Source organism: Phocoena sinus, chromosome 2 (genome assembly GCF_008692025.1).
Source record: "Phocoena sinus isolate mPhoSin1 chromosome 2, mPhoSin1.pri, whole genome shotgun sequence".
Taxonomy (NCBI): domain Eukaryota; kingdom Metazoa; phylum Chordata; class Mammalia; order Artiodactyla; family Phocoenidae; genus Phocoena; species Phocoena sinus.
In genome coordinates, this window is record NC_045764.1 from 167,015,229 (window position 1) to 167,041,155 (window position 25,927).

At 54.2% G+C, this 25,927-nt stretch overlaps 1 protein-coding gene across 6 annotated transcripts in view; it reads right to left on the bottom strand.

Moving 5' to 3' along the window:
• The window catches only part of ITPK1 (inositol-tetrakisphosphate 1-kinase), a 164,244-nt gene that overhangs the window by 92,882 nt on the left and 45,435 nt on the right, over positions 1-25,927 (bottom strand). For 2 of the 6 annotated variants that reach the window (XM_032622607.1, XM_032622606.1), the window contains exon 3: positions 10,724-10,971. The exons of the other annotated variants lie outside the window; for them this stretch is intronic. In XM_032622607.1, coding sequence (XP_032478498.1) covers positions 10,724-10,909 — 186 coding nt within the window. In that variant the 5' untranslated portion in view covers positions 10,910-10,971. The remainder of the gene's footprint in view (positions 1-10,723; positions 10,972-25,927) is intronic. 6 annotated transcript variants of the gene reach the window in all.

The window sequence follows — 25,927 nt, forward strand, 5'->3', positions numbered from 1 at the left end:
CCGGTGGGGACTGTGCACCCCGGCCTGGGCCGGCCCCAGCGGGCTGGGAGGAGGCTAGTTCTTATCTGTAGCCTGATTAAAGCCAGACTGGATTTCCAAGATCTTTAAGCCCTAAGGCCAGGAGCGCTATAATCAGGTGCCGCTTCCTGGAGTGTATCAGGGTTCTGGGGGCCACGTTCAAACCACAATCTCTCCATGACCTGTCAGGGGCAGGCCTGGCACCTGCCCAGCATCCTGCAGGGAGTTGCCCACGGCCATTCCCACACCACACCCCCGACCCCTGACGGCCCACCCACACCTTCCTGCAGCTCTGGTCTCAACCCTGTCCCTGATACCGCTGCTGCCTGAGAGACCAGTATGCAGACCCCATTCCCACCCTGAGTTCTGAGCCCACGGGGAACCTTCTCCCCTCCCCCAGAGCTCTCTGCTCCCATCATTCTGGAATCTGGCTTGCAAAGGACCAGCCTCTCACCGCTCTCCCCTCTGGCCCCATCACCCAGGAAGGCCAGAGCCACCAGCCGCAGGGGAATTCCATGGGGACAAGCCTATGAGCAAATGGAGGAGCACAAGAAACGAAAACAACGAGGCGGCCGGGTGCGGGGTAACAGGGAGCAGCGGGGACTGCGGGCAAGTGGCGACGAATTCAAAGAGTAAAACGTAAATGTCCTGTGGGGGCCAAGTGTGTCACTTGCAGGCCAGGTACTGTCCAAGTCCCCAGGCCCACCCCCTCTACACTGCTGGGGAGGCTGAGGCCCAGCCGCAAGGGAGGGTGGGGAACGGAACAAAGGTCAGGCAGTAATTACTGAGAGTCCAGGATAACACTGAGCTCGAAGCCTAGGCCGGTGCTAATTAACCACCTTCCCCCACCTGCTGAGCTACAGCCCTGGCGAGTGATGCTGCACGAGGCCGGCAGCAGGTGGAAACTGGGACGTGGATAACCCACAGGGCCTCCAGATAAAGGACTGAAAGCTGCCCACACAGGGCCTGGGCTTCATTATATGCGGTAACAGATCGATGCTGACCATCCCCCAACTCCATGGGGATCTCAGATTCTGGAGGAGGAAAAGTGGGGGTGTGGGGTCGGTGCTGGGGGGTGAGGGGGGGACGAGGGGCGTTGTCTCACACCAGCGGGAAGGGCCGCCTCAGGTACCCAGGCTGGTTAGGAAGGAAGGAGGAGGAAAATCCACACTGTGCCAACTGGGTCCAGCCCCAGGGACCCCAGCCAGGGGCAGGCTCTGGGGCTCCAGGGCCAGAACCAGTCCAGCTATGGAGCCAGAGAGGTGGGGGGAAGGCACATTGAAGGGCCCCATCCCTGTAAGTTGTCCCCTAAAGAGCCCTGACTTCACAGCCCAGGCCACATGGCCTTTCAGCCTGAGATGAAAGTCTGCGTCTGAAGTTCCAGGTCTGATGACGATGATTCACCAGGCACCGTGTCCTCACCACTGCACGCAGAGCATTTCAAGATCAGATCAAATCTTCAAGCCTCACCTCTGAGAAATAGGCAGATGGGCCAGGTATGTCTCCGGGCAAACCCTCAGGTTCCTCTGGCAGCCTCTGAATTCAACTCCTCTAACATGTGTGTGCATGTGCTGGGGGGCGGATTTCAGTGCAGCCTTCCGGTACGAGGGCCTCTCACTGTCGTGGCCCCTCCCGTTGCAGAGCACAGGCTCCGGACGCGCCGGCCCAGCGGCCACGGCTCACGGGCCCAGCCGCTCCGCGGTATGTGGGATCTTCCCGGACCGGGGCATGAACCCGTGTCCCCTGCATCGGCAGGCGGACTCTCAACCACTGCGCCACCAGGGAAGCCCTCAGTGCAGCCTTTGAATTCAACTCATCTAATGACCCCAGAGAGCCCTGCTGCAGAGCACAAGGCCTGAAGTACGCTGTGCCCCCTCATAACAAAGGCTCTTCAACAAATCACCAGGATGGAGGCAAAGGACAGAGGAAGGGAGACGCTGTGTCTTCTTGGAAGGTATTACAGCACTCAAGAGCCAATTAGAGGCCCTGGTTACAGGCAAATCAGGGAACTGATTAACAAGAACCAGTAATTAAAATTAAGTTATGTTTTCACTACATTTCACTGAACTCTCTAATTCAGACTTTTCACTGTTTCGGAACTAATTTCTGAGTCCAGTCTCTAGCCTGGGAGAAACCCAGTCCGCCCTGGGCCAGAACTGCCAGAGCATCCTTCCTGAACTGCTCTCCTCACCCACTCAAAAACCCTCCATGGCTCCCCAGTGCCCCTACACAAACCCACACTGCCCCCGCCTTCCTTCCCCACTCCCAGCTCACTGCCTCCCAAAGCGCCTCCCTGTTCTGGCCCCTCCCGGTCCTTGAACCTGGCCCCGTGCCCTGTGGCCTGCACATCCCCAGCTTCCCTGCCACCCCCTCCCTGACCAGGCTCTTTTCTGCCTGTGTGTGGTCTGAACACAACTCAAATCTTAACTCTCAGGCCATCTTGATCTCACCTCCCAGGCCGACCATAAACTCAACTTAAGACCGTTTTGTGGGCTGTGCTCAGGGTCCCAGACACGCACAAACTTGCTTACAGGAAGTCGCTTACAAGAAAGTCACGACCATTGAGCAAGCCTCGGGCTAGTTCCTTTCTTATTTTGTCGAGGAGGAATTGTGCTAACCCAGGGCCCCAGGGCAGGGGCACCAGGATCTGTGCTGCCTCCCACCGCCTGGCTCCCTGGCTCGAATTTCCTCCCCAGCGTGTCCCCCACCGGGTGCTCTTGATAAAAGGAAACCATGAACCATGTCCCTGTCATAAAAGAGATAAGACCTGCCTACAGGAAGTGGTGAAACGGCTGGACGCGATTTAGTGCCCAGAGGCTCCCGGGTGCTCTGCAGCTTCGGGACCCACGGGGAAGGGCCAGGTAGGGAGGGACAGCCCAAAAGACTAGGGGAAAAGAGCACAAAACAAAATACCTCCAAGTGAGTGGTCACCAGGAAAGCCAGGGGCAGAATCAGGGAATCAGTACTTTTCCATTTCTCCGTGGACGGAACACTCCAAGCACCTTCTCCTGCGCCATGACACTGCCTCTCACGGCAGCTGAGAAACTCTCGAGCAAACAAAAACGGCAAACGGATCGGTCGTTATCGTCAAAGCTCGGCTGCTGCGGAACCTACGCAGATGGGTCCCCACATCAGTAGCAGTCAACGGAACCACCCAAAGGGTGGACGGGCAAGCAGTGTACACGACCTGGCGTCCAGCCATCTGCCGCCATCGGATGCCCCCCATAAGCCTTTGTCCAGGGTGAACAGCGAGTAGGGAAATCACTACGGCCTCTGCCTTCTCTCTCCATCCTCCTCCCAACTCAACTAACCAAAGTCAGAAAATGGAAGGGCAGGGGCGGGTACTGAAGTGGGCGAGAAGACACAAACGAAAAAGCCTGGGTCCTCGAGCGAGGCAGGCTGCTGGTGAACCCCCGACTGTTTTTGCCAGCCTTGCATCCACGGCCCACCCTCCATATAGTCCCAGGGGAGAACCTTTCTCGCCTACTTTTAATTCCCAGGGGTTTACCCCTTCCTCACTGTCAGGATGGGCATGGGACTCAGGCCTGGCCAATTAGAACATCGCATCAGCCAGACCTGTGTCGGATTCAAGAACAGGTGTTACAGATTGAACTGTGTCCCTCAACAAAATAGGTTAACTTCTAACTCCCACAGCTGTGAATGTGGCCTTATTTGGAAACAGGGTCTTTGTAGAGGTAATCAAGTTGGAATGAGACCATTAGGGTGGGCCCCGATCCAATACAATGGTATTCTGATAAGAAGAGGAAAAGTGCCATGCGAAGACACAGGCACACAGGGAGAGGAAGGCCAGGTGGAGACGGAGGCAGAGGTTGGAGTGGTGCAGCCGTAGGTCAGGGGCCTCCAGAATCTGTAAGAGGCAAGGAGGAGCCAGAGGGAGTGTGGCCCTACCAACGCCTTGATTTCCAACTCCTTTCCTCCAGAACTGAGAATAAATTTCTGCTGTTTGATTTTGTTATGGTAGCCCCAGGTAACTAATATAATAGGTATGCAACCCAAGTCGGACCAATCAGAACCAGCAAGCGTCAGCCAGCCAAGGGACTTTTGCTGGAACTCAGGGCAAAAGGAAAGTCATACTTGCTTCCTATGAAGTTGTTAAACTTATGGGATGGAGTTGCTGGCAACCTTTTTCACACGACCTGGCAAAGCCTGCCCCAACGGAACCCACACAAGGAGCCTGAAAAGTGAAGAATTGCTTCCGATGACATAAATTCGAGTCCTTGATGGCCTAAAACCTAGACTTTTTCAGACATACGTGCTAATAAATTCTATTTATTCACATTTCCTTAAGTCTCCTTTCAAGTTGAAAATCTGTCACTTAACTACCTAAAGAGCTTTTAAGTTTTATCATACACGAAGTACAATTTGTTTTTTTTTAACATAACGTACGTCCAAATAAACATGAGCCCCGACAGTCAACCCCTTGGGCATCTAAACTTTCAACACTAACAGCACTGGTGTCCTTCTCCTTGGTACATGCCTTCCACCTTCAAAGTTTTGTTTCCATGATGGCCAGGACTCATCCCAAAGGTACACTCGATCTTTGTTAACAAAAACCAGCTCAGCCAAGTTCAGAATAAACAGTGAAGATGTGTTTGATTTTAAGAAATGTTGACTGAAAATGGCTTGAACCTGAGGACAGAAAGTTTAGAGGGAGGTGGGTCTCTAGAGGGTTTCAACAGCTTGAGGTCAGCAAGAGCCCAGGCTCTTTTCAGGTTTTTATTCTGCCATGCTTCCTATGATAGACTTCTGTCCTCATGCCTTTCGCCTCCTGGTCACAAAACAGCTGCCATAGCTCTAGGTACCCTGTCCCCAGAGGGTATCTGGAAGGCAAGAAAAGGGGGGCAAAGGTCAAACTGCTACCTTTATGTAACACAGGAAATATTCTTCCCCCTTACATCTTACTGGTCAGAACAGCAAGACATGGGTGTCTCTAGCTGTAAGGGAGGCTTGAGATGCAAGTCTTGGACAAAGGGAACTATGTTGTCATGACAGGCCTAAGTCAATCACCAATGCCACCTGGGGCAAAAGAGAAATGGTGGAAGATGGAGAGTGAAGATGTGCCAGGAAGGCAACTTCCCAGATGCTAAAGAAAAATGGAGTCCACGTGCCCCTTACAAATCCTAAAAAAACACTTCTGTGGCTTCTACGTGACCTTAGGGTGAAGTCAACAAATAGGAAGAATCAATTATCAAGCCCCCCCACCCCCGCACGTGCCAGGTTCTTTGCTAAGTACTTAGATGAATGCCCTCAAGGACCTCACGGGTAAGGGGGAGTGGGGGGCAGGAGCTGGTCAACCTTAAACGGCAGAGCGTCTGGAGGGAGACCAGGGATCCTGGGCCAGGCCCGCGGCAGCCCCCAGGAGTGAGCCGTCTCCTGGGGGGTGGGGGGCGCATATGGGAAGTCAGGGAAGGCTGCCACTAGGAAGCGACACCTGACCTGCATCTTTAGGATGAAAACGGTGTGCCAAGGTGGGTCACGACAGGCATGTGCAGGCACAGAGATGGGGCAGTTAGGGGTTCGCTGTGTCTGACTTGGGGAGTGGCAGAGCCCAACCTGGGAGGAGCATGGTAAGCGGTTCTCGGGGGCTAGACTTTCACCTGAAGACAAGGAAAGCAGGGGAGTGACTCAGGTAGTCTCGGTGAGAGACGATGCCACAAGGTGGAAGCTGGGCCAAGAGGCAGGGATGCCAGTCAGAGGTGTGGCCGTGCTAGGTAAGGGGTGACGGGGGACCTACGACCGAAGGGCGGAGGTAGGGATTGGCAAGGAAACATCCAAAGGGAGAACCACCAGGGCCCCAAACTGACGAGCTGTGGATGTGGAGGGACAGAGGGACGTGGGCTGGCTGCCTGGGTGGGAGATGGGAGGCACTGCTTCCTTATGACTCAAGAAAACAGGAGAGGGAGCAAGTCTGGAGAGGACGGAGGTGAGTCAAGATACAGAAAACGGTGCCTCCAGGCAGAGATGCTTCCCAGACATTCGAGGCCTGACGAGGGTAGGGGCAGACAAGTACAGCTCCACTCAGCTTCACCCGGCTGCAAAAGACCATGTGAGGATCAGACTTCCTGGGGCAAAGCAAAAGCCAGGGGAACGGCAGGCTGCAGGAGAGCTTCTCACTGCCTTAAATAGAAGCAAACTGCTCTGGCTGATCTGCAAGTTGACACAAGGAGGGCTGGGTTGCCCTGGGGGACCCCCACAAAGCACATTTTAAAGAAAGCCCAGTGGTTACGCTACTTCTCTCGTCCGTGTTGTCAGTGTGTAGAATCAGAACTGAATTGCGTTTGTAAAAGGCTTGTCTTCCAAGAGCCTCGAGTGGGCAGGATACAGCCCCTCTTATCTTGTCCGCGTCTGTGCAGTGGAGAGGTAGGTCCTTCCACTCCAGCCCGCCCTGTGATCCACCAGGTCCCTGTCCTGCACACGGAGCCCTGCACTCGTGAGCATCACTTGTTCCAAATGGTTCTCCAAGATTCCCGATTGGCTACTTCTGCCAAGTCCACCGCAAGAGAGAAGGGAGCAAAGGCTGACACCAGGAGTCAGGGGTCTCAAGGGGGCGTCTCTTGCAGCTGGTCTCTGAGAGCATCCCCTCCATCCATGCTGCTTCTTAGCTCCCGCTCCTCTCCTCGCATGACTAACGCTTCCTCCTTTTATTCCCTCACCCACTCAGGTGGCAAATCACAGGCCTGAGAGGTCTGGCAGCGTAATTCTTGAAAGATGGGGTCAGGTGGGGACAGGTTAGATAGACCTCACAGCCGAACCACTGCAGAGCCCGCCATGACCAACAGCGTCCAGTAGGTGGCGCCACCATGGTCTTGGGAGGAAGTGAGTGACGCCAAGGAGTCAGCAGACAGCAGACGTGCACAGTACCTGCGCAGGAGATTAAAATGCTACGCTCTCCAATGATGGTGGCCAGAGGGTACTGAAAGAGATTCAGAGTCTCCCCAAAGCCAGGTTCTGTCTCCCCACCGATGGGAAGCTCCTCGGAGACTGGGGCAGCTCTGCCCTCAACTATATCCCAGTGCTCGGCACAGAGCCCAGCTGGCCCGGCACACAGATGAACGAATGCCTGATGAATGGATCAAGCCAATGATGGCCAGACTCCACTCCCAGGGCTTCACCGCCCTGGCCATCCCGCTCGCCTCACTGCTCAACAGCTCTCTGCACACACAGTACCTTGAATGACTGAGGCCTGGGGGGAGTAGGCTGCCGGGGTCCGGGGCCCTGGCTCTCTTGGACCCCGACCTCCATCTTCCCGACTCTGCTCCCTGTACCACTGATTTTCAAACCTTCTCTAACCTGTGATGTCTTGCTTGAAAGGAAATCCCCCGCAAATCAAACGCAGATAAAAGAGTTGCAGCTACGGTCGGAGGGAGCCTGTTGTATGCGGGGGTCAGCAACGCCACCCTCAGAAAGCAGGTTCTGGAGGGTTCTGCTCAAACTGTGCTAGCCCCTCTTGCCAGCCCTAATCCAATGAGCTTGGGCAACCACCCGTGCCTCGCAATTCCTTAGCGTGGGAAATGGAAAACAGCACATGTAGCAGAAGTCTTTCGATCTGAAAGCTGAGTAACTTGCCCATCCCTGCCACTGTAGCACACACGGGGCGGTGGTTTCTATACCTTTTGAGTGAGGACTGTCAAGGACAACTCTGTCATGAGAAATTCCAGCACATTCCACTCCCGAGGGCACCAGTATCTTCAGTTTACCCTTTTGGTCACCAGAGCTTGCCTGGGAGGAGCCTTAATCTCTGCCTGAGGGTTCACACGGGGGTAGGGGAGAATTGCGAGAACAGAAAGCACCATGGGTTCAAATCCCAGCTCTGCCCATTAGTAGCTCTGTGACCCTAAAATTTACACATCTAAAAGACAGGGTAATTAATCATCTCTACAGCTCACAGGACTATCTTGGGGTTTACACGGGGATTTTTTTCAAGTGCTTTATAAACCACTCCCAAATGTTAGCTATATTTACACTGATTTTATTGCTGGGCTTCTAAAGGCCAAGCAGAACAGACTGGGTTTCTCCTGAAGGTCTTTTATTACAGATGCCAGGCAGATTTACGGCAGCCTGCTTCTCCCACCAGGATCCCACGATCCTGGACTCTGTACAAAGTCTACGTCTTGGTGTCAGACACTGGCTGACACCCCCCACCCAGGGAGGCTTAGTCTGGGCTGTCCTTATCCTGGGGGTCCCATCTGTCCCGGTGGGAGTACAAAAGGAAACGCCCAGAGCCTGCCTGAGAGTGATCCAGGGGCCTGGACGTCACCAGCCTCCTGGCTTGTGAGCAACCCATCCCCTGTCCTGGTCCGCTCTGCACTCACGTAATACCTGCCTGCCTCACCACCCTCCTCCCAAACCCAGGATCCCCAGGGGCCGATGACCGGAGTACATGAGCTCAGGCACAGAGGAAAGGTGCTGCATCTCCCCTCCCAGGTTCAGTCCCCCACTGTGACAGCAGGCAGTGCAGTCTAGGGAAGGGCCCCTGGGCACAATCCCCTGGATGCCCCCAAAGGACTCAGAAGGAGCTTCCATGGCCCCACCACATTCTTCACCACCACTGCTTAAAACCAGTGGTCCTCAGACGGGGGTCCTCGACCAGCAGCGTCGACACACCCAGAAGCTTATCAGAGGTGCAAATTCTCGGGCCCCTCAGACCTGCTGGTTCAGAGACTCTGGATTGCGGCTGGCCACCCGGTGGAAGACGCTCTCCTGGGGACTCTAGGGGCACTCAAGTTTGAGAACCACGGCTTTAATCCACTGAGCCTTACCCTGGCTGCCTATTAGAATCGCCTGGGGAACTTTAACATAAACCAATGCTCAGGACCCAACCCCCGAGATTGTGATTTAATTAATGCTGCCCCCAACAGTACGTGTGCGAATTTTTTTCCTCAAATACTTTAAAAAGAATACAAGGAACACAGAGGGCTCTTAGGGCAGTGAAACGACATGATACTATATGGTGTCTGATACTGTGATACGACACTATAATGGTGGACACGTGTCATTATCCTGCAGACCCCAGTGTGAACTATGGACTTTGGGAAACGATGACACGTCCGTGTAGGTTCATCAGCTGTAACAAATGCAGCACTCTGGCGGGAGATGGTAATGGGGGAGGCTGTGTGTGTGTGGACAGAGAGTACCTGGGAACTCTGTACCCTCACCTTAATTTTGCTGTGAACCTAAAACCACTCTAAATAAAAAAATCTTGGGAATTCCCTGGCAGTCCAGTGGTTAGGACTCCGTGTTCTCACTGCTGAGGGTCCAGGTTCAATCCCAGGTTGGGGAACTAAGATCCCACAAGCTGCACGGCAGAAAAAGAAAAAAAAAAAGTGCCTTCCCTGGTGGCGCAGTGGTTGAGAGTCCGCCTGCCGATGCAGGGGACACGGGTTCGTGCCCCGGTCCGGGAAGATCCCACATGCCGCGGAGCGGCTGGGCCCGTGAGCCATGGCCGCTGAGCCTGCGGGTCCGGAGCCTGTGCTCCGCAACGAGAGAGGCCACAGCAGTGAGGTCCGCATACCGAAAAAAAAAAAAAAAGTAGTCCATAAAATAAATACAATACAAAAAAGAAGAAGAAGAAGGTGATTGTGATTCAGGCGGTCTGTGGAGCCAGGGCTGATGCTCGGGAGGAGAGCAGGACAGCCAGGTTTCGGAGTCGGCAGGTCAGACCACACGGCTCTGGCGCTCGGGGAAGACACCGAAAGGAGGGAATTAACAGTCACAACTGACAGAGGGAAAGTTGGGTGGGGACAGGCGGGCTTTCTTGAAGGCACTTTCTTGTAGCCCATCCAATGGCTCATTCATCCAACTGAGCTTTCACCGTCTTCCCTCCCCACATCTGCCTTAACCCCTCCCTCTGGTGTAGTCAGTACATCAAGCGCTGGCCCGAGTCACTCCACTTGGAGTCAACCACAGTCCCCACTTTCTAGGTGGGGAACTGGAGCAAGTCACCACGTGTACCTGCTTTGACCTCCGTTTCCTCATCTGCATATGGAGGGTATTGAGAGGCTGGAGTGGGATACGGCGCAGGGCACAGGGTAAGCACACATCACAGTGAATGCAGGTTGTAATATGCAGCTGCTACAGCCTGGAGCCCACGTCCGAACACCCTTCACTCCATAAATGCTCACTAGTGTCTGCTCCGGGCCAGAGGCTGGGGGTACAGAATTTGCACCCCTTTGACTCCAGGGAGGCTCGAGTCCCTCCATGAAGGGCAAGGAGGACGTCCCTGAGGCTGCTGGCTTCCCACCAGGTGGTCTCTCCTTGGAGCCTGTCACCCGTGGCGAGGGGAGCCTCTTCCCCAGAGGGAGCCTCCGGAGGGTCGCCTGTGTCCTGACAGGCACTGCTGCTTAAGAACCCATGTTCTAGAGAGAGCCCAAGGGTTCGTGTTACAGAAAACAGCACATTTTCTGCTTCCCGTTGCTTTTTGGGTTTTTTTTTGCCTTTTATGTTTTATAAGCCTTTTACTGAAGTGTAACATACGATAACAGAAAAAGCATGTATCCCAAGTGAGCAGTGTGATGGAGATTCACAGAAGGATGCCCAAGATCAAGACTGAGAAGAGAACGTTTGCAGGACCCCAGCAAGCCCCGTCAGGTCCCCCGTGTCCCTGTCCCCAGAGGTAACCACTAGCCTGCCTTCCAGCTCCCCCTACCCCCGCCCCAGAGTAGTTTCACCTGTTCAGGAACTTTACCATCAGTGCTCTTCCAGGTCTGAGCAGCATGTCAACGGGACATCCGTGTTTTGCACGTGGTGGTCTTTGGTTCGCTGTCATCGCTGCATATGTGACTATGACACCCTGATGTACCCATTCTCCAGCAGATGGACATCTGGGCTGTTTCCACGCTGAGGCTATTATGACTACTCCTGCTTTGAACATTCTATGCCTGTCTTTTGGTAGACACAGCGCTCCTTTCTCTTGGGTAGATACCTGGGGTGGAACTGTGGGGTCAAAGGGCAGGGATAGCTCAGCTTTAATCAAAGCCATGTTCCAAAACCCCACACCAATCCCCAGTGCTTTACCCTGCTTTATTTCTCTCCCTATCGCTCTGCACCATCTCACTCACTTCAGACGTTTATCTCTTTTTAGTCTTTTGCCCTTCTAGATGTCAACGCTCCATGAGGGCAGGGATTTTTGTTCACTGCTAAGTCCCCAGAGCCTCTGGGGACACTGCCTGGCCCAGAGAAGATACTCAACAAACACCTGTAGGCCAGCCTCTGAGCTTTTCTGCATTCTCACCTGCACACAAGAGTCGGGACACCTCTCAGCTGTCCCTCTGTCCTTCCTCCCGCAGCTGCCTTTCTTTCTATTCATCCAGTCCCCAGTCCCAGATGCCGATCAGGACTCGACTGAAGGCCGAGAGCTCCCGGCAATCCATGCCATGCTGTATCCCTTCCCCAGGACGGAGCATCCAGCCTCCTGGGAAAAGCCCAGCCTCAAGTCTCGGTCCTGCGAAGGCCGGCTGACTGCACTGCATTCCTGAGTGCCGGCTGCAAGCCAAGCCCGCAGGAGTCAGGAGGGGCAGCCAGAGCACCCAGTAGTGAGGGGAGAGAGCCGGGAAAGTGGGTCAAGCAGCCCCATGGCGCTGAGGCAGGTGAGGCCTTTGGATCATAGGAGCGCTCCGGAGAAGCTGGACCTGACCCAGTCCAGGGAAAGCAGAGAGGGCTTCAAGGAGGAGGTTTCTCAGGAGCTGCCTGTTCCGAGATGCCTATAATTCCCCAGAGAGAGAAGCCTGGGGCAGCCACGGCAAGTGGAGATGGGCATGTGCAGAGCTGGAGGGGTGGAGGGATAGATGCAGCAGGGCCGAGGGGGATGGGGGAGATGGAGTTGGAAAGATCTCAGGGTAAGATGGTGGTGGGTGGAGACAAAGGACTGCCAGGCCAAGTCCCTGGGCTCTGTCCTAAGGACCAGGAGCCCCGGGGGTGTCCTGAAGAGGTCACCCGATGGCAGTGTGTCGGGCACAGGCAAGAGAGCACCTGCCATCTTGCTGAACCGCAAGATGTGAGCCGGCAAGTCTGGGGAGTGTATGCCTTTCCCCCAGGTGCCCCGCGGTACAGGCGCTGCCCGTCCCCAGACCCACTTGGAGCAGCAAGGGCTTGGAGGAGCAGAGATAGGAGGCTGGAGCAGTGCACCCCCCATGGGAAGGCGGGAGCCAGAAGGAAGGAGGTAAAGTTGGCACGGAATCCACAGTCTTGAACACCTTGCCTGACCCAAGGCTGGCCCTCCGTGCAACAGCCGTGGCTCTCTCTACCTCACACTGCCAGCCCTTCCAGAACCTTCCACGCCACCTTGGGGCAGGGCCTCCCCTCCGGAGTCTCAGACCCTGGCGTCACCAGGGCAACAGCCCACAAACACGGGAGCCCAGGCCTCAGCGCCATAAACAACCCTGACAGATTCAATAAATAGAGATGTACTACAGCAATTTGTGGGGAATTTATAAGAAATTAAAAATCCAGTGCGGACAATAAACAACCCATTGCAGAATCTGCCCCCGCTTAAAGCTGAGTAAACCACGTGCAAGCATTTTTCGAGCGTGACATTGCGAGGCTGAAAACCGGGCTTGGCCAGGAATGCTTCCTGAGCCTCTGAAGCTGGATGCTGCTGGGGAGAGGGCATCCGCACGTCTGCTCGCCTCACAGGGCGCTTTACAGTTTATACAGGGCCTGCGGTCGCCCATCTGCTCCTCCCAAAGGGGTGAGTTTGATTAACACCATTACGATGATGAACCTGAAGCACAGGGACTTGCCCAAGGTCACACAGCTGGTCAAAGTCAGAGAGGATGCAAACCCCGGTCAGCTGACTCCAAACCACTGTGCACACAGAGGCAGCCACGTGTGCATGTGCCACACCCACAGCAAGTGCACCCGGGTGGGGTCTGATGTGGGGAGCCGGCTGAATTCTCTAGGAATTTGCCCTATTTAAAGAGCATCAAAGGGGCCCGTTTCAAACGGATCAACGCATTCTCACTCACACTCCTGCACCACCCAGGAGGGCTCAGATCTCCAACTCTGCAGTGCAAGCGTGGCAACCTCACCAGGCTGTCTTCAAGATGAAAGGCTAAGAAATAAGGAGGCACAGATGGAGAGAATGACTGGGAGGTTTTCTACCCCGCTTTCTGAAGAGTCAGAGATTCACAGGAGGGGAGGGTGAGATGGAACCCCAGAGATCGCATCATTGCCAGCAGCCTGTTCCACAGAGAAGGAACCGAAGCCGGCCCGGCTGCACGAGGGCAATGAGCCCGGGGAACACAACTTGGGAACACCCGCGGGTGCCGCCTGGTCAGACTCTCCAGGTCACCGAACATTACAGGATTAGAACAACGGGAACAAACTTGGGTGGGAGAGATGAGTGCAGAACCGCCAAGCAGGGCGGGCAGGTGCGGGCCTTCTCCCAACAAGGGGTCACAGGCTAGAACAGGCGAGCATCGGTGGGGGTGGGGAGGGAGGGGACAGTGGACAGAGCTCAGGAATGGGGGTGACTCTGCTCCGCAGCAAAGGCCCATGCAAGACAACAGGGCTGGGTGTGTGGCATCCTCGGAAAAGTCTCGAAGGGCACAATAGGTTTTTATGGGAAACCAGGGAGGTCCAGTTAGCACTGGGGCAGGCGGGGAGAATGGTAAGAGTAGCAAAAGCCCAGGCCTATGGGAGTCAGGTCTCTCTGGTTCAAAGACCCCAGTGGTTGGTACTTGCTAGCTCTGTGGCCTTAGAGATGTCCTTAAGCAAGTGACATATCTGAGCCTCAGATTCCTCATCTGCACTATAGGGAGAATGATAAATAGATCCCCACCTCCCAGAACTACCAAGATAAAAGTCTAAATGTCCAAGAAAGATGGGGACCCAGGCTCAGCAATGACAAGGAACTGGTTCGAAGTCATGTGGTCAGGATTCCGTAGGATAGTGACCCATAACCACACGGGAAATTCTCCTCCAAAGTCTGGGCTGGACCCTTTCCACCACAGAAGCACTGCAGGGTTTGACTCCGGGCTGTACCCAACTCTCCCACCCTGAAGGGAACCTGACATGCAAGCTGATGTTTGACACTCTTTTTCAAAAACTAACTTTCCAGTCCTCAGTTCCCCGAAAACTAACTGGCAGCCGAAGGACAGGGGTGAATCCTGACACACCAGCACCAGCCACAGATTTCTGAACGCGGTTTTCGTGCCAGGCCTTGTAGTCGATGTCCTGACTCTATCTCAGTGAATCTTCTCAACCTCAGAGGGAGGTGCCATGAAAATCCCCTTCCACATGAGGAGGCTGGGACCAGAAGGCAAATGACTCACCCACCAGCACTTGTGAGGATAAGGCTGGTCCCTTGACGGAGATGCTCGCCACCTCTGCCGGTGGGGGCGGGGGGGGGGGGAGGCGCGGGTTGGTGTTAGGGAGACGGGAGCGCTCCACTCTCAGAAGTGGTCTGAACTTCAGCTTGGCTAGCAAACCGCGGGTATGTGCAAAGAAGAGCAAAGCACCTGGAAGCAGGAGGGGTCGCAGAGAGGGCGGGGAGGCCACGGTGCAGATGGTGGATGGCCCAGGGAAGCAGCCTGTAGCCCGGCGGTGCTGGAGACCACCCACCCAGGGGCCGACACCTCAGCATGTGTCCACACTCTCCGTCCCTTTCCCAAGGTCGGGAACACACACGGGCAACAGCCTCCAGCCATGAAGGACAGAGAGGGGGGCTCCGGGGCGTGGGTGAGAACTGAAGGAGGGGAGAGAGGACGCCTGAGAGAGAAACAGAACCTGGGTGCATTCGAAAGTCCAGCAGGACAAACTCCAAAACCAATGTCCCTTTCTACAATTCCCTATAATGTTTGGCTTTTTTTTTCCCCCCAAGGAGTACATACTACTTTTCATAAACTGTGAAAACAACAAATATGATTTATTATTCATATAGCCCACAGAAATAATCACCAACTTGCCCCAACAATATCAGAACCAGATGTTCATCACAGCACTATTTACAAGTGACAAACCAGAACCACAGCCAACATCCACCAAGAGAATTCAGTAACTTTGCCGACAGAGAGAACATTATGCAGCCATTAAGAAAACAAGGGCTTCCCTGGTGGCGCAGTGGTTGAGAGTCCGCCTGCCGATGCAGGGGACATGGGTTCGTGCCCCGGTCCGGGAAGATCCCACATGCCGTGGAGCGGCTGGGCCCGTGAGCCATGGCTGCTGAGCCTGCGCGTCCAGAGCCTGTGCTCCGCAACGGGAGAGGCCACAACAGTGAGAGGCCCGCATACCGCAAAAAAAAAAAAAAAAAAAAAGAAAACAAGTTTGTGGGACTTCCCCGGCGGTCCAGAGGCTAAGACTCCGCGCTCCCAGTGCAGGGGGGCCCAGCTTCGATCCCTGCTCAGGGATCCCGCATGCACGCCGCAACCAAGAGCCTGCATGCTGCAGTGAAGATCCCGTGTGCCGCAACTAAGACCCGGTGCAGCCAAATAAATAAATAAAATATATATTAAAAAAAAAAGAAGAAAGAAAGAAAAAGAAAACAAGCCTGAGTGGAGCCTTTAACAAAAGGGGAAACTTGATCAACAATATGTTAAGTGTGTTTGAGGGGAGCAGGTACAAACAGAAAACAATTTTGTTTAAAATATATAAACTGGGCTTCCCTGGTGGCGCAGTGGTTGACAGTCCGCCTGCCGATGTGGGGAACACGGGTTCATGCCCCAGTCCGGGAAGATCCCACATGCCGTGGAGCGGCTGGGCCCATGAGCCATGGCCGCTGAGCCTGCGCGTCTGGAGCCTGTGCTCTGCAACGGAGAGGCCTCAGCAGTGAGAGGCCCGCATACCGCAAAAAAAAAAAAAAAAAAAAATATATATATATATATATATATATATATAAACATGTTCTATTTCTACAGAGAGAGAAAAAACTCAAAGGACGTTCGTGACAGGTGGCTGCTGGTTATCTCTGGGCCACAGGTAAAGACGTTTTGCTCTTACCAGCCACAAAGGAGGCTCTCCTGGACCACTTTGAAAGACATTTTCAAACTGCTTCTGGAGGGTCAGAGGATCAAGCGGGACGGAGGTGCCACCTTGGCAGGTGGCCCGGGTCCCATGGCAGCACCACACCATTTGAGGCAGCAAACGGGTCCAGAACGACCCGGCTAGAGAGCCCCTGGGTTCTGTGGACAGACGGGCCTGGCCTCAACACACCTCGGGGTGTTCCATCTTCTCCCCATCAGGCAAATGATGGCACTGAGGCCTCAGACAGCAAAGTGAGAAGGCTGAGGCCCAAAGCTGGCTTGGGGACACCCTTGTCCTTATTGAAGTGGGAGCCGGGAATGGTCAGCATGGGATATTCACTCGGTACATACTCTTATTAAGCACTGAGCTCAGGGGAGGGCTGGGCCTCACATTTATCAAGTTCAATAAATGGGTACCCCCAGCCCCCCACTGTGTATCTCCCCCTCCTCTTGTGCCAGGCTCCCTTCCCCTCAGGCCACACTCCTAGGCCATCAGCTCAGTCCCAAAGGCATCCTTTCTCCTCCAGGCTTTTGATGCTCCTGTCAAAACACTGTAAATAACGTATTTCCACTTGGCAGGGCCTGCAGCAAAAATATTGCCCAGGCAGGGAGAAGGGAGTGAGGCAAGGGCTGCTTCCACGCCAGGAGACCCACACCCTGCCTGCCCAGGGATCCAGGGGCCCCACCTACCAGGGATGGGAGAGACTCCAAGTCGAGGCCAAATTTCTGCCCCATCAGACAAAGGGATGGGCTTCAGAAGACCCTTCAAGTGATCTCAGGAGCAAGAAAACCAGTGAGCTGCTGGAAGATCCTTACCAGCCCCCAACCTGACCTCAGGCTACTCACGGCTCTCCTTTAGGAAGGCCTTCCCACCTGCCCTGGTCTTATCACATTCATCAGTCTTGTCACTTGTCTGGTAGATGAGCCTCAGAGAGGTTTTGCCACTTGCCTAGGGTTGCACAGCGACGAAGGGGAGAAGCTGGACCAGGGGCCAGTCACTGAATTCTCGGTCCAGGGGAAGGTGGGAAGGAGCAGAGCAAGCACTGGCTTTGCCGCTGCACAGCCTGGAACCCAATCCCAGCTCTGCCGTTCACCTTCTGGGCAGCACAGGGCAAAGCCACTCCACCCGCCTGAACCTCAGTGCTCTCGCCTGGAAAGCCAGAATGTGGGCAAGGCCCAGACTATCACTGCTGCCACCTGGGCTGGTTCACAGAAGCGCAGCCCAAAGACATCACAGCACTGTGGAATCGTTACGTGGGCATTTCAGAGCTCTGAAGCGATATCACTAGGTGATCGTTGCCCAGGTGCCCAGGCTGGTCACTTTCTTTTGAGAACCGGGGAGCCCTAAATGTTCCCCCAGGACACCTGATGAAAGCCCCCCCCATTCCCATCGGACCTCTGAGCGCCTCCCAAGTGGCTTCTGTGGAAGTGATGAGTGAGCCCCGCTCCACGCCAAGTTCTTGGGACACAGCGTGAGCCGGGATCTCCTTATAGGGTATGCTCTGAGGGCACTGCAGGATGTTCAAAAAGAGAAAGACTCAGACTGCTGGTCCGTCTGGAAAACCGGCCTGCGGGGAAGGGGGAGAAGGCAGCCAGGCCGACTGGGTCCCTGAAAGGTCTGCCCCTGCCTGTCACTCATACAGGACATCAGAGAACCTGGGAGAAAGGCGGGGCGCGGGGTGGGGGGAGACTACAGGGTTCCCGGGGGGTTCTCAAGGTAGGGATGGCTGAAGGGGAGCCAAGCTGCAGCTCTGGGTTCACAAACTTTTGGAAAAGCCATGAAATCGCAGCTGTGCACATGCCTCCTGGGGCTTCCCCCAGCCAAGGGGAAGCTAGGATGCCGGGTTGGGGAGGAGGGCTTATGTGGCCAGGGTCAGGGGTCAGCACCCCTCAGAGGTGATGCCTTGGCTGGGCGCAGGGAGATCTCGAAACAGGAGGTAAATCAGCCTGCCCCCAGCCAGGGCAAACTCGGCTCCAATCCCAGAGGGCACCACAAACCAGGCTGCCCACGTCCCAGTCTAGGAGAGGCCTCGGGCTGCCACGTCCAGGAGGGCACCCCCGAGTGGGGACCCCATGGGACCACAGCAGGAACATCATCCCTGTCAGCCCTGCTCTTAGCAAACCAGACAGGTGTAACTGACACTGTAGACATTTCTGGCTTCTTTTCTTTTTCTTTACTTGTGATAATAAATGAAACAAGAGAGATCCTTTCACTTTGGCTCAGCTACCAACCCAGTCGTTCACCGGCACAACACTTTAGATTCACATGAATTTCCACGCGCCGCAAGGACGACGAGGGTAATGGCTCCAGTAAATAATAACAGCTGCTTCTGAGGACGGCTACGTACCAGGCTCCGCGCTGTTCCTTCCCTGCACTGGCTCAGTCTCATGACAACTCTGCAAGGCCGGTTCCAGTATTATTGCCTTTTTGTCAACGGCTCTTTGGGGGTAACTTGTCCAGTTCTAAGTCCAGAGCCCGAGTGTGCTGGCAGAGTTAGCTGCAGCCCAACACCCATGCCCACTCTCTTCTCCAAGTTCATGTGAGGTGACAGCATGCCCAGCAGAAAGACCGCACTTCTAGCCTGCTGGCCGCCAGGATCGAGTACCTATTAGAACACTCGTGACCAAGGCAAGATAGGCAGCAGTGTAACGTGGGACTTCTGGGGAGGCCACCTAGGGAGAACAGACTCAGGTGCGAGGCAGGGTGCCCTACTCCCTGACCACTTTCCTACGGCCTGGAATGTCAACACGATGGCTGAAGCCCCAGCAGCCGTCTTCGGCAAGGAGGTGATCTGGAGCCTAGAAGCCAGAGCGGAGGGTGGCGTGGCATAGAGAGAAAAGGGTTCTGTGCAACTTTACGGAGCACACACACCAGCTCTAAGTTCCTGAGTCCAGCTTCTTTCACACGGAGAGAAATAAACATGGCATTTCTTTTAAGCCACCGTTATTTCCAATCCCGATGGCTCCAGAGTGAGGCTGCAGGCGGACGAGAGCTGGCCAGGCAGAGGGGCTGGGGGTGGGGGTGATCCAGGAGAGCTCCCCCTCCCCCCGCCAGAAGGACAATGTCCCTGCACCACAGACTCATGGAGGATGTACTCAGGCCACCATACTTCTGCTTCTCTTGGAATTCTCCCTTTTTGTCCAGGTCAAGAGAATAATTTCCTATTTGTGACACTGACGAGGTTCTTCAACATTTGAGGAAGGAAGGTTCAATCTTCTCCATGGTTTTTACTCCCCCTCCTGGGAACTTAGACTTCTTCTCCTCCATGGCAGCTAATCTCATTTCCCTGCACGCTTTGGCTACCAAGAAGCTCAGAACTACCCTGCTGTATACCCTCACAGCAGCGGGCCTGACAGGTAATATTAATCCTCCTCTGTTCCTCAGCCTCGACTTAATCCTATCTTACTAACCTTGCCTTCAGGGAAAGAGATGAGTGTAAACAGTAGAGTTTAGAGCAGAACACTAAAAGGCAGGAATATCCCCAGACTATGAGAGTAACACAGTTTTCTCTTTCTGGAAATAGCTAAAATGACAAACTAACAAGTTAGCACTTCCTAAGTACAAGGGAAATTCTCCGGTTTACGTATACTTTCTGACCTTTCAAAGTGGTGCTACGTGACGTATCACCCTAGTGCTGGGGAAAAAAAAAAAAAAGAAATTCCAAGACCCCTCACCCGGCCTCAGCCTTCACACACCATCAAGCACAGGTTAAGAACCCTCCACAATATACAAATATGTTATTCCTCTACTTCCTCCACTCAAAGGCTCATTAGATCTTCACATACCAGTTTTGAAAGTATTAAAAGATTTTTAAATAGGTGCTAGAAAACCAAAAGAGATGGGCTTCCCTGGTGGCACAGTGGTTGAGAGTCCGCCTGCCGATGCAGGGGACGTGGGTTCGTGCCCCGGTCCGGGAAGATCCCACAGGCCGCGGAGCGGCTGGGCCCGTGAGCCATGGCCGCTGAGCCTGCGCGACCGGAGCCTGTGCTCCGCAACGGGAGAGGCCACAGCAGTGAGAGGCCTGCGAACCGCAAAAAAAAAAAAAAAAAAGGAAAACTTAGCAGTGGTTATTTCTGGAGAATAAAATGATAGGGAACTTTTCTAATGCATATATTTCTACAATATTTAATTACTTTCCACTGATTTCCAAAGATTCAGCGGTAAGATGCGCCTATAGGCCAGAAGGCACGCCCGGCTGGCACAGCCCCCAGAAGAAGACATGGTCCACAGCCTTAAGGAGCTTCCAGAGAAGAGAAGAAGCTGCCAGAATATGTGATTATGCCATGGAATGGGAGCTTCTGTGCCTAGGAGGTTGGGGGCACAGGGGGGAGGGGCCCAGATGAGGGAGAGGCTCTCTGGGCCTGGGGGACCCAGGAAGGCTTTGAGGAGCTAGTGGCAGTGAGCTTGGCCACACAGATGAATGAGTGTCCACCAGATGGAACGGGAGGAAGGCCGCGGCGGGCTGCCGGGACAGGATACACGGAGGAGCAGGCTGAGGCTCTGCAGAGGGTGCTCTGGGGTGCATGTGAGGGCGTGGCCTGGGCTGGGCTCCCCAGAGTGAGAACCAACAGCTAAAGGCTTTGTGGATCCCTCCAAGGAAGGCTCTTCACCCTGTAGGCTGGGCCCTGCAGCCACACTGTGACAAGATGGAGCTTGTCTGGGAAAGAGCACTTGGGCAGCAGATGGGCCAGTCCAGGAGAGAGGTCAAGACACCCGGGCAAAGGAACTGCAAGGAAGCACTGGTTTCAGAGATGATGCACAAGCAGTGGTGGGGTGCAGAGGTTATGAGATGGACCAGAGCCTGCATACTGGGCTCGGCTCTTCCTCACGCCAGCTCAGAGGCCGGGGCAAGCTCTCTCTGACTCAGTTTCCTCATTCGTAAAGCAGGGATAATAAAAGTTTATCCACTGGGACCTCCCTGGCGGTCCAGTGGTTAGGACTCAGCGCTCTCACTGCCGAGGGCCCAGGTTCAACCCCCGGTCAGGGAACTAAGATCCCGCAAGCCACGCGGCACAGCCAAAAACAAAAACCAAACAAACAAAAAGTTTATCCATCAAATAGAGCTAATAATTGCACTAAATAATAGTCCTTCTCTGGATTGTTGCGGGGATTAAATTAGTTAATGTACCTAAGCGCTTAGAGAAGATCCCAGAACACAGTAAGTCTGTGTCCACATTGCTTTGATCATCTCCCCAACACCGTTATAACGACCACTCCTAGGGGGGCACCGACATGAACCCAAGCAATTCACGCACATCCCGGGTTTCTAACAGCCACCGGCGTCCCTGACGTCAGCAGGAAGACAGCAGGGCCCCAAGGACCTGCCCCAGCGCCGCCTCTCATTCGCCTCCCGGGGGCCGGGAACTGCTACAGCACAGGGGCCAGACCCAGAAGCTGGGCCCATCACCCGGCAGCACCCCAACCCACCTCTGAATGGCCCACTGAGAGGTTATGAACAAGGGCTAGTCCTTACCTTACAGAGACATGTAGTGACACATTCATGGATGAACTGACAGAATGGTGAGACTGGCCTCAAACTGTCCAGTGGGGAACGAGGTCTCCAGGAAGTGATACTGGCCAGGTGGTCACGGACAGCAAGCTGAGCGATGGGCACACAGGGTGCCCTACACCGCCCTCCCTAATCTGCTATGTCATGTGAGTCCTCCATAATAGAAAGCTCTCGGCTCAGTCCGTCATTCACTCACCCAGCAAACACAGAGCACACACAGGGCCAGGTGCTGCCCTCCTCAGAGACAGGAGGGTTCACCGCAGCATTATTTTCAATAGCCAGGACATGACAGCAACCTAAAATGTCCATCGGCAGATGAATGGATAAAGAAGATGTGGCACATATATACAACGGAATATTACTCAGCCGTAAAAAGAAACGGAATTGAGTTATTTGTAGTGAGGTGGATGGACCTAGAGTCTGTCATACAGAGTGAAGTAAGTCAGAAAAAGAAAAACAAATATCATATATTAATGCATATATGTGGAATCTAGAAAAATGGTACAGATGAACCTATTTGTAGGGCAGGAATAGAGACACAGACATAGAGAACGGACGTGTGGACACGGTGGGGGGAAGGGGGATGGGATGAATTGGGAGATTGGGATTGACGTATATATACTACCATGTGTGAAATAGGTAGCTAGTGGGAACCTGCTATATAGCACAGGGAGCTCAGCTCGGTGCTCTGTGATGACCTAGATGAGTGGGATGGGCTGGAGGCGGGGCTAGGTTCAAGAGGGAGGGGATATATACATACATACAGCCGATTCACTTCGTTGTACAGCAGAAACTAACACAACATTGTAAAGAAACTATACCCAAATAAATACAACGAGATATACCATGAAAAAAAAAAGACAGAAGAGGGTTCTGGCCCAGGAGCACGAATCCACAGGCAGCTCCAGTTTGGGGGGAGGGGGTCTGCTGGGGGAGCAGGGAAGCTGTCACTGGCAAGGTGACATCTGAACAGGTCTAACAGCACAAATAGAAACATGAGAGTGGGGAGGGGGCTGGAGAGGGAGATGCCAGCTTCTTAGCCACCGAAAGATTTAAGGACGTTTCGTGATCCGCGAAACAGCAGATGGCAACGCCCGTCTCCACTCCTGCTTTCCCAGTGCCAGCTGTGCACCCGGGGTCCTCAAGTCAATTCACCATTTCACACAGAGTCTCAGCCCCAGGAGGTGCACCCTCCCCAACTCAAATGGGCACCAACTATTTGCAATGGAGCTTCTGCAGCTGGAAACGTGCTGCCGGCTCACCTGGGGACGTGGATTCGGCAGCTCTGGGCTGGCCCTCTAACCCACTCCCAGGCAATGGCTGGCGCACCACACTTTGAGTTAACACTCTAGACAACTTCACCCCACAACGACCTCAAAACAGGTGACTACTTTCAAAGCAGAACCTCTGCTGCTGGCTCTTCCTGTCCCTTTTAAGCCCTTCTTATTTCGCCACGCTCCTTCTTCCTTTTGCTTTGACGTGCTTACTTGTTGTGTCCCCCGAGGTGGCCGGTGAAATCGGAAGGCCCACCAACGGCAGAGGGACAAGGAGATGGAACCCTGACTCGGTGTGGACCAGTGTTGCAGCTGGGGTGGGGGTGGGCTGGGAGTGGGTGCCTGGCTCCCGCAGAGCCCACCCAGGTACCCGGATTCCAGCTTCCCTGGCCGGAGTGCTTTCTGTTTAAGGACTTACTCAAGTTGACTCAGCGAGTCAAAGGCCAGGAAGGAACACCTCAGAACTGGTTCTGTGAACCAGAACTGAGGTTCACAGCCCTCTGAAGCCACGCAGGACTGCACTGACGCCGGAGATGGTTGCTATTTGTAACAGCAAGTCTAAAAAGCTCCAGAATAAAAATAAAACTGGCAGAACTGAAACCATTCAGTCGACGTCGACAGCACTTACATCGTCATTTTCCCACGCTGCCCTCCAAAACATGATCCCTTATGAACAGCTACTATGAACAGCTGGTACGCTCCCCAACATATAACACTTCCCCGGCCCCATGTATCATTATTATAAAAATACTTTGATGACCATGCTTACAGATAAATGTGACTAACTCCATTAAATATACGTTAAGTAAATCAGAATAAAAACAACTTTCAAAGTTTTGAAAATGATACAAATATCTGTGTTTCAATTTTTAAAAAATGAAATCTATCTTTTAAAAAGGAATGAAGTTAAAATCCACAACAGTTAGAAACCGAAAAGTGTCACTTGGGCAGGGGGGACAGAAAGATCACATTCTTCGCGCAACAGATTTTTCTAAGCAGCACAGTTTCACCTGCAGCTGTATCCCCCGCCCTACACACATATAAACCACACCGTTCATAACCAAGGATCAGGGAAAATAAGCCCACAATCCTTGCGCTTCTATTAGGCGTCTTAGGTCCTGCGTGCTAAAGTGTCATCCCAATTTAATGATGAGGAAAGTGAGATCACACAAAGACAGAAAACAGACTAACGGAAACTCAAACCCAGACCTCTGGAATCCACGTGGAGGCTGAACTCAGCCAAGAACAATCTATATCCCAATTATGGTTCCAAACGGCCACATGGAAACATTCTGTGCGGAGCCAACTTCCCAGTCCCATGGCCACCCTCCCTGGAGGTGCTGGGGTCTGCTGCCAGAGGTCAGCATCAGGGTCATACTCAGGTGGCCTTCAGAAAGCCCCTGCCCATAAGGAAGTGGCGGCTGCCCTGGGCTGTTCCAGCTGCAAGGATGTCAGGGGCCCAAGAAACACCAAGGCAACCGATATCCCCCAAGCCCCTTACACTGGGCTCCAGAGCACCCAGCAGAGGGAGCAGATGGAAGGAAGAATGTTCAGAGGTGTCCAGCCCTACCTGGGCCCCAACTACCTGGAAATAAAATCCAGGGGGCACCAAGGTCAGCCAGCTGGGCCACCCTGGAGACAGACTGGGTGGCAGAGGGAACCCAGCTGGGGATTAATCATTTGACACCTTGAACAACGTACTTATTAAAACAATTTTGAATCGTGAAAATATTAACTAAATAACATACATTTTTTAAAGGTGAATGGAGAATCCAGCACCTATAATCCTTGGAGGAAGGCGTACCACTCACTCAGCCATGTGACTCTCCTTCCGGCTCTCAGTAAGGAAGCCGCTACTGAACTTGGCTGCCCGCCTTCAGCACACCTGGCTGACCCAGCGTGCGCCCCCCGCTGCTGCTCCTAAGCCCCCCAGTCTGAGGACTGACTCCGCACTCTCTGTTGCCACCCCCAACCCAGGCACCACACCCCGCCCTCTGTGTCCCCTGCCATCCACTACTGCATCCATTCCAGCCAGACCCAGGGTCCCCGCTAGGCTCCAGCCCCAGCCTCCAACCAGAAGACCCAGCTCTTCACCCTCCAGTCAGGCTTGTCTAATCCCCCGCCGTGTGCCCTCCCCGTGGGACCCTCCCCCATCACCTCTAACTGGCGCGCACACCTCTCCCACCGAGAAGCCCTTTGATGACCCCAGCATCCCACGGGTCAGCTCACCTGGCCCTCCTGTGGGCTGGCCCCACCTCCCTCTTGACCTGGCTGCTTCCCGACTCCCTCACGGCCGAGGCCTCGGCACTTCCAAACCATTCCACTGGCAGTCAAAAGACCCCCTTTCCCAGCCCCTGGGTCCTCGTACAGGCTGTGCTCCCTGCCCAAAATGACATTCAAATACCTCACCTCCCCACCCACACGTACGCCCCGTTTATCCCGTATCAAGAGGCATCAACGTCCCCGTAAGGCCTTCCCCTCCGCCTGCCCACTCCCCACTTTCATGCCTGCTGCCCCTGTGTCCTCGCAGGGCCCACAAAGGCACAGACAAGCCCCCCCACCCTCCAGGCTTGCCCGCGTGCTCGGGGCCCCTGTCACTGCACCCCTCCAACTCCAGATGCCCAGCACCCAGTCCTCTATCAGCCCTGGGCATGTGGCCTGCTCTCGGCGTCTTTCTGTCTGTCTCTCTTTCTTAGTCTTTCCTCTTCTGCTTTATCCTCTGCCACCCAACCTCCTGCCCTGAATGCTTTGTGCAGAAAGGGGGAGACGAACACACAAGGAACTCCAACATCTCAAGCAGGCGACAGCTCTGCAGTAACCCCCAGGAAAAGCCTGCGGCCCACCCTTCACTCTTTTGCAAACTGGGGAAATGTATTTACTTCCTCACCGGCTTGAGAAACAGTGGCTGCTCCAGAGACTGGGGTTTCGTAATGTCTGAATTCTCAAGGAATTTGTAAGGAGGACAATGAATCTCGAACCAGCAGCTGTACCTCTCACACTTACAGCTTGCTTATTTGCATTTTAAACTAAGACTCCAACCCCTCTCGGGCTAACAGTCATCTCCCTCTCCCCTGGCGCTTTGAGGAGAACTGGTGAAAGACAGCCCTGGGAACCTGGCGGGCAGGGGGTGGGATGCGATGTACGCGTT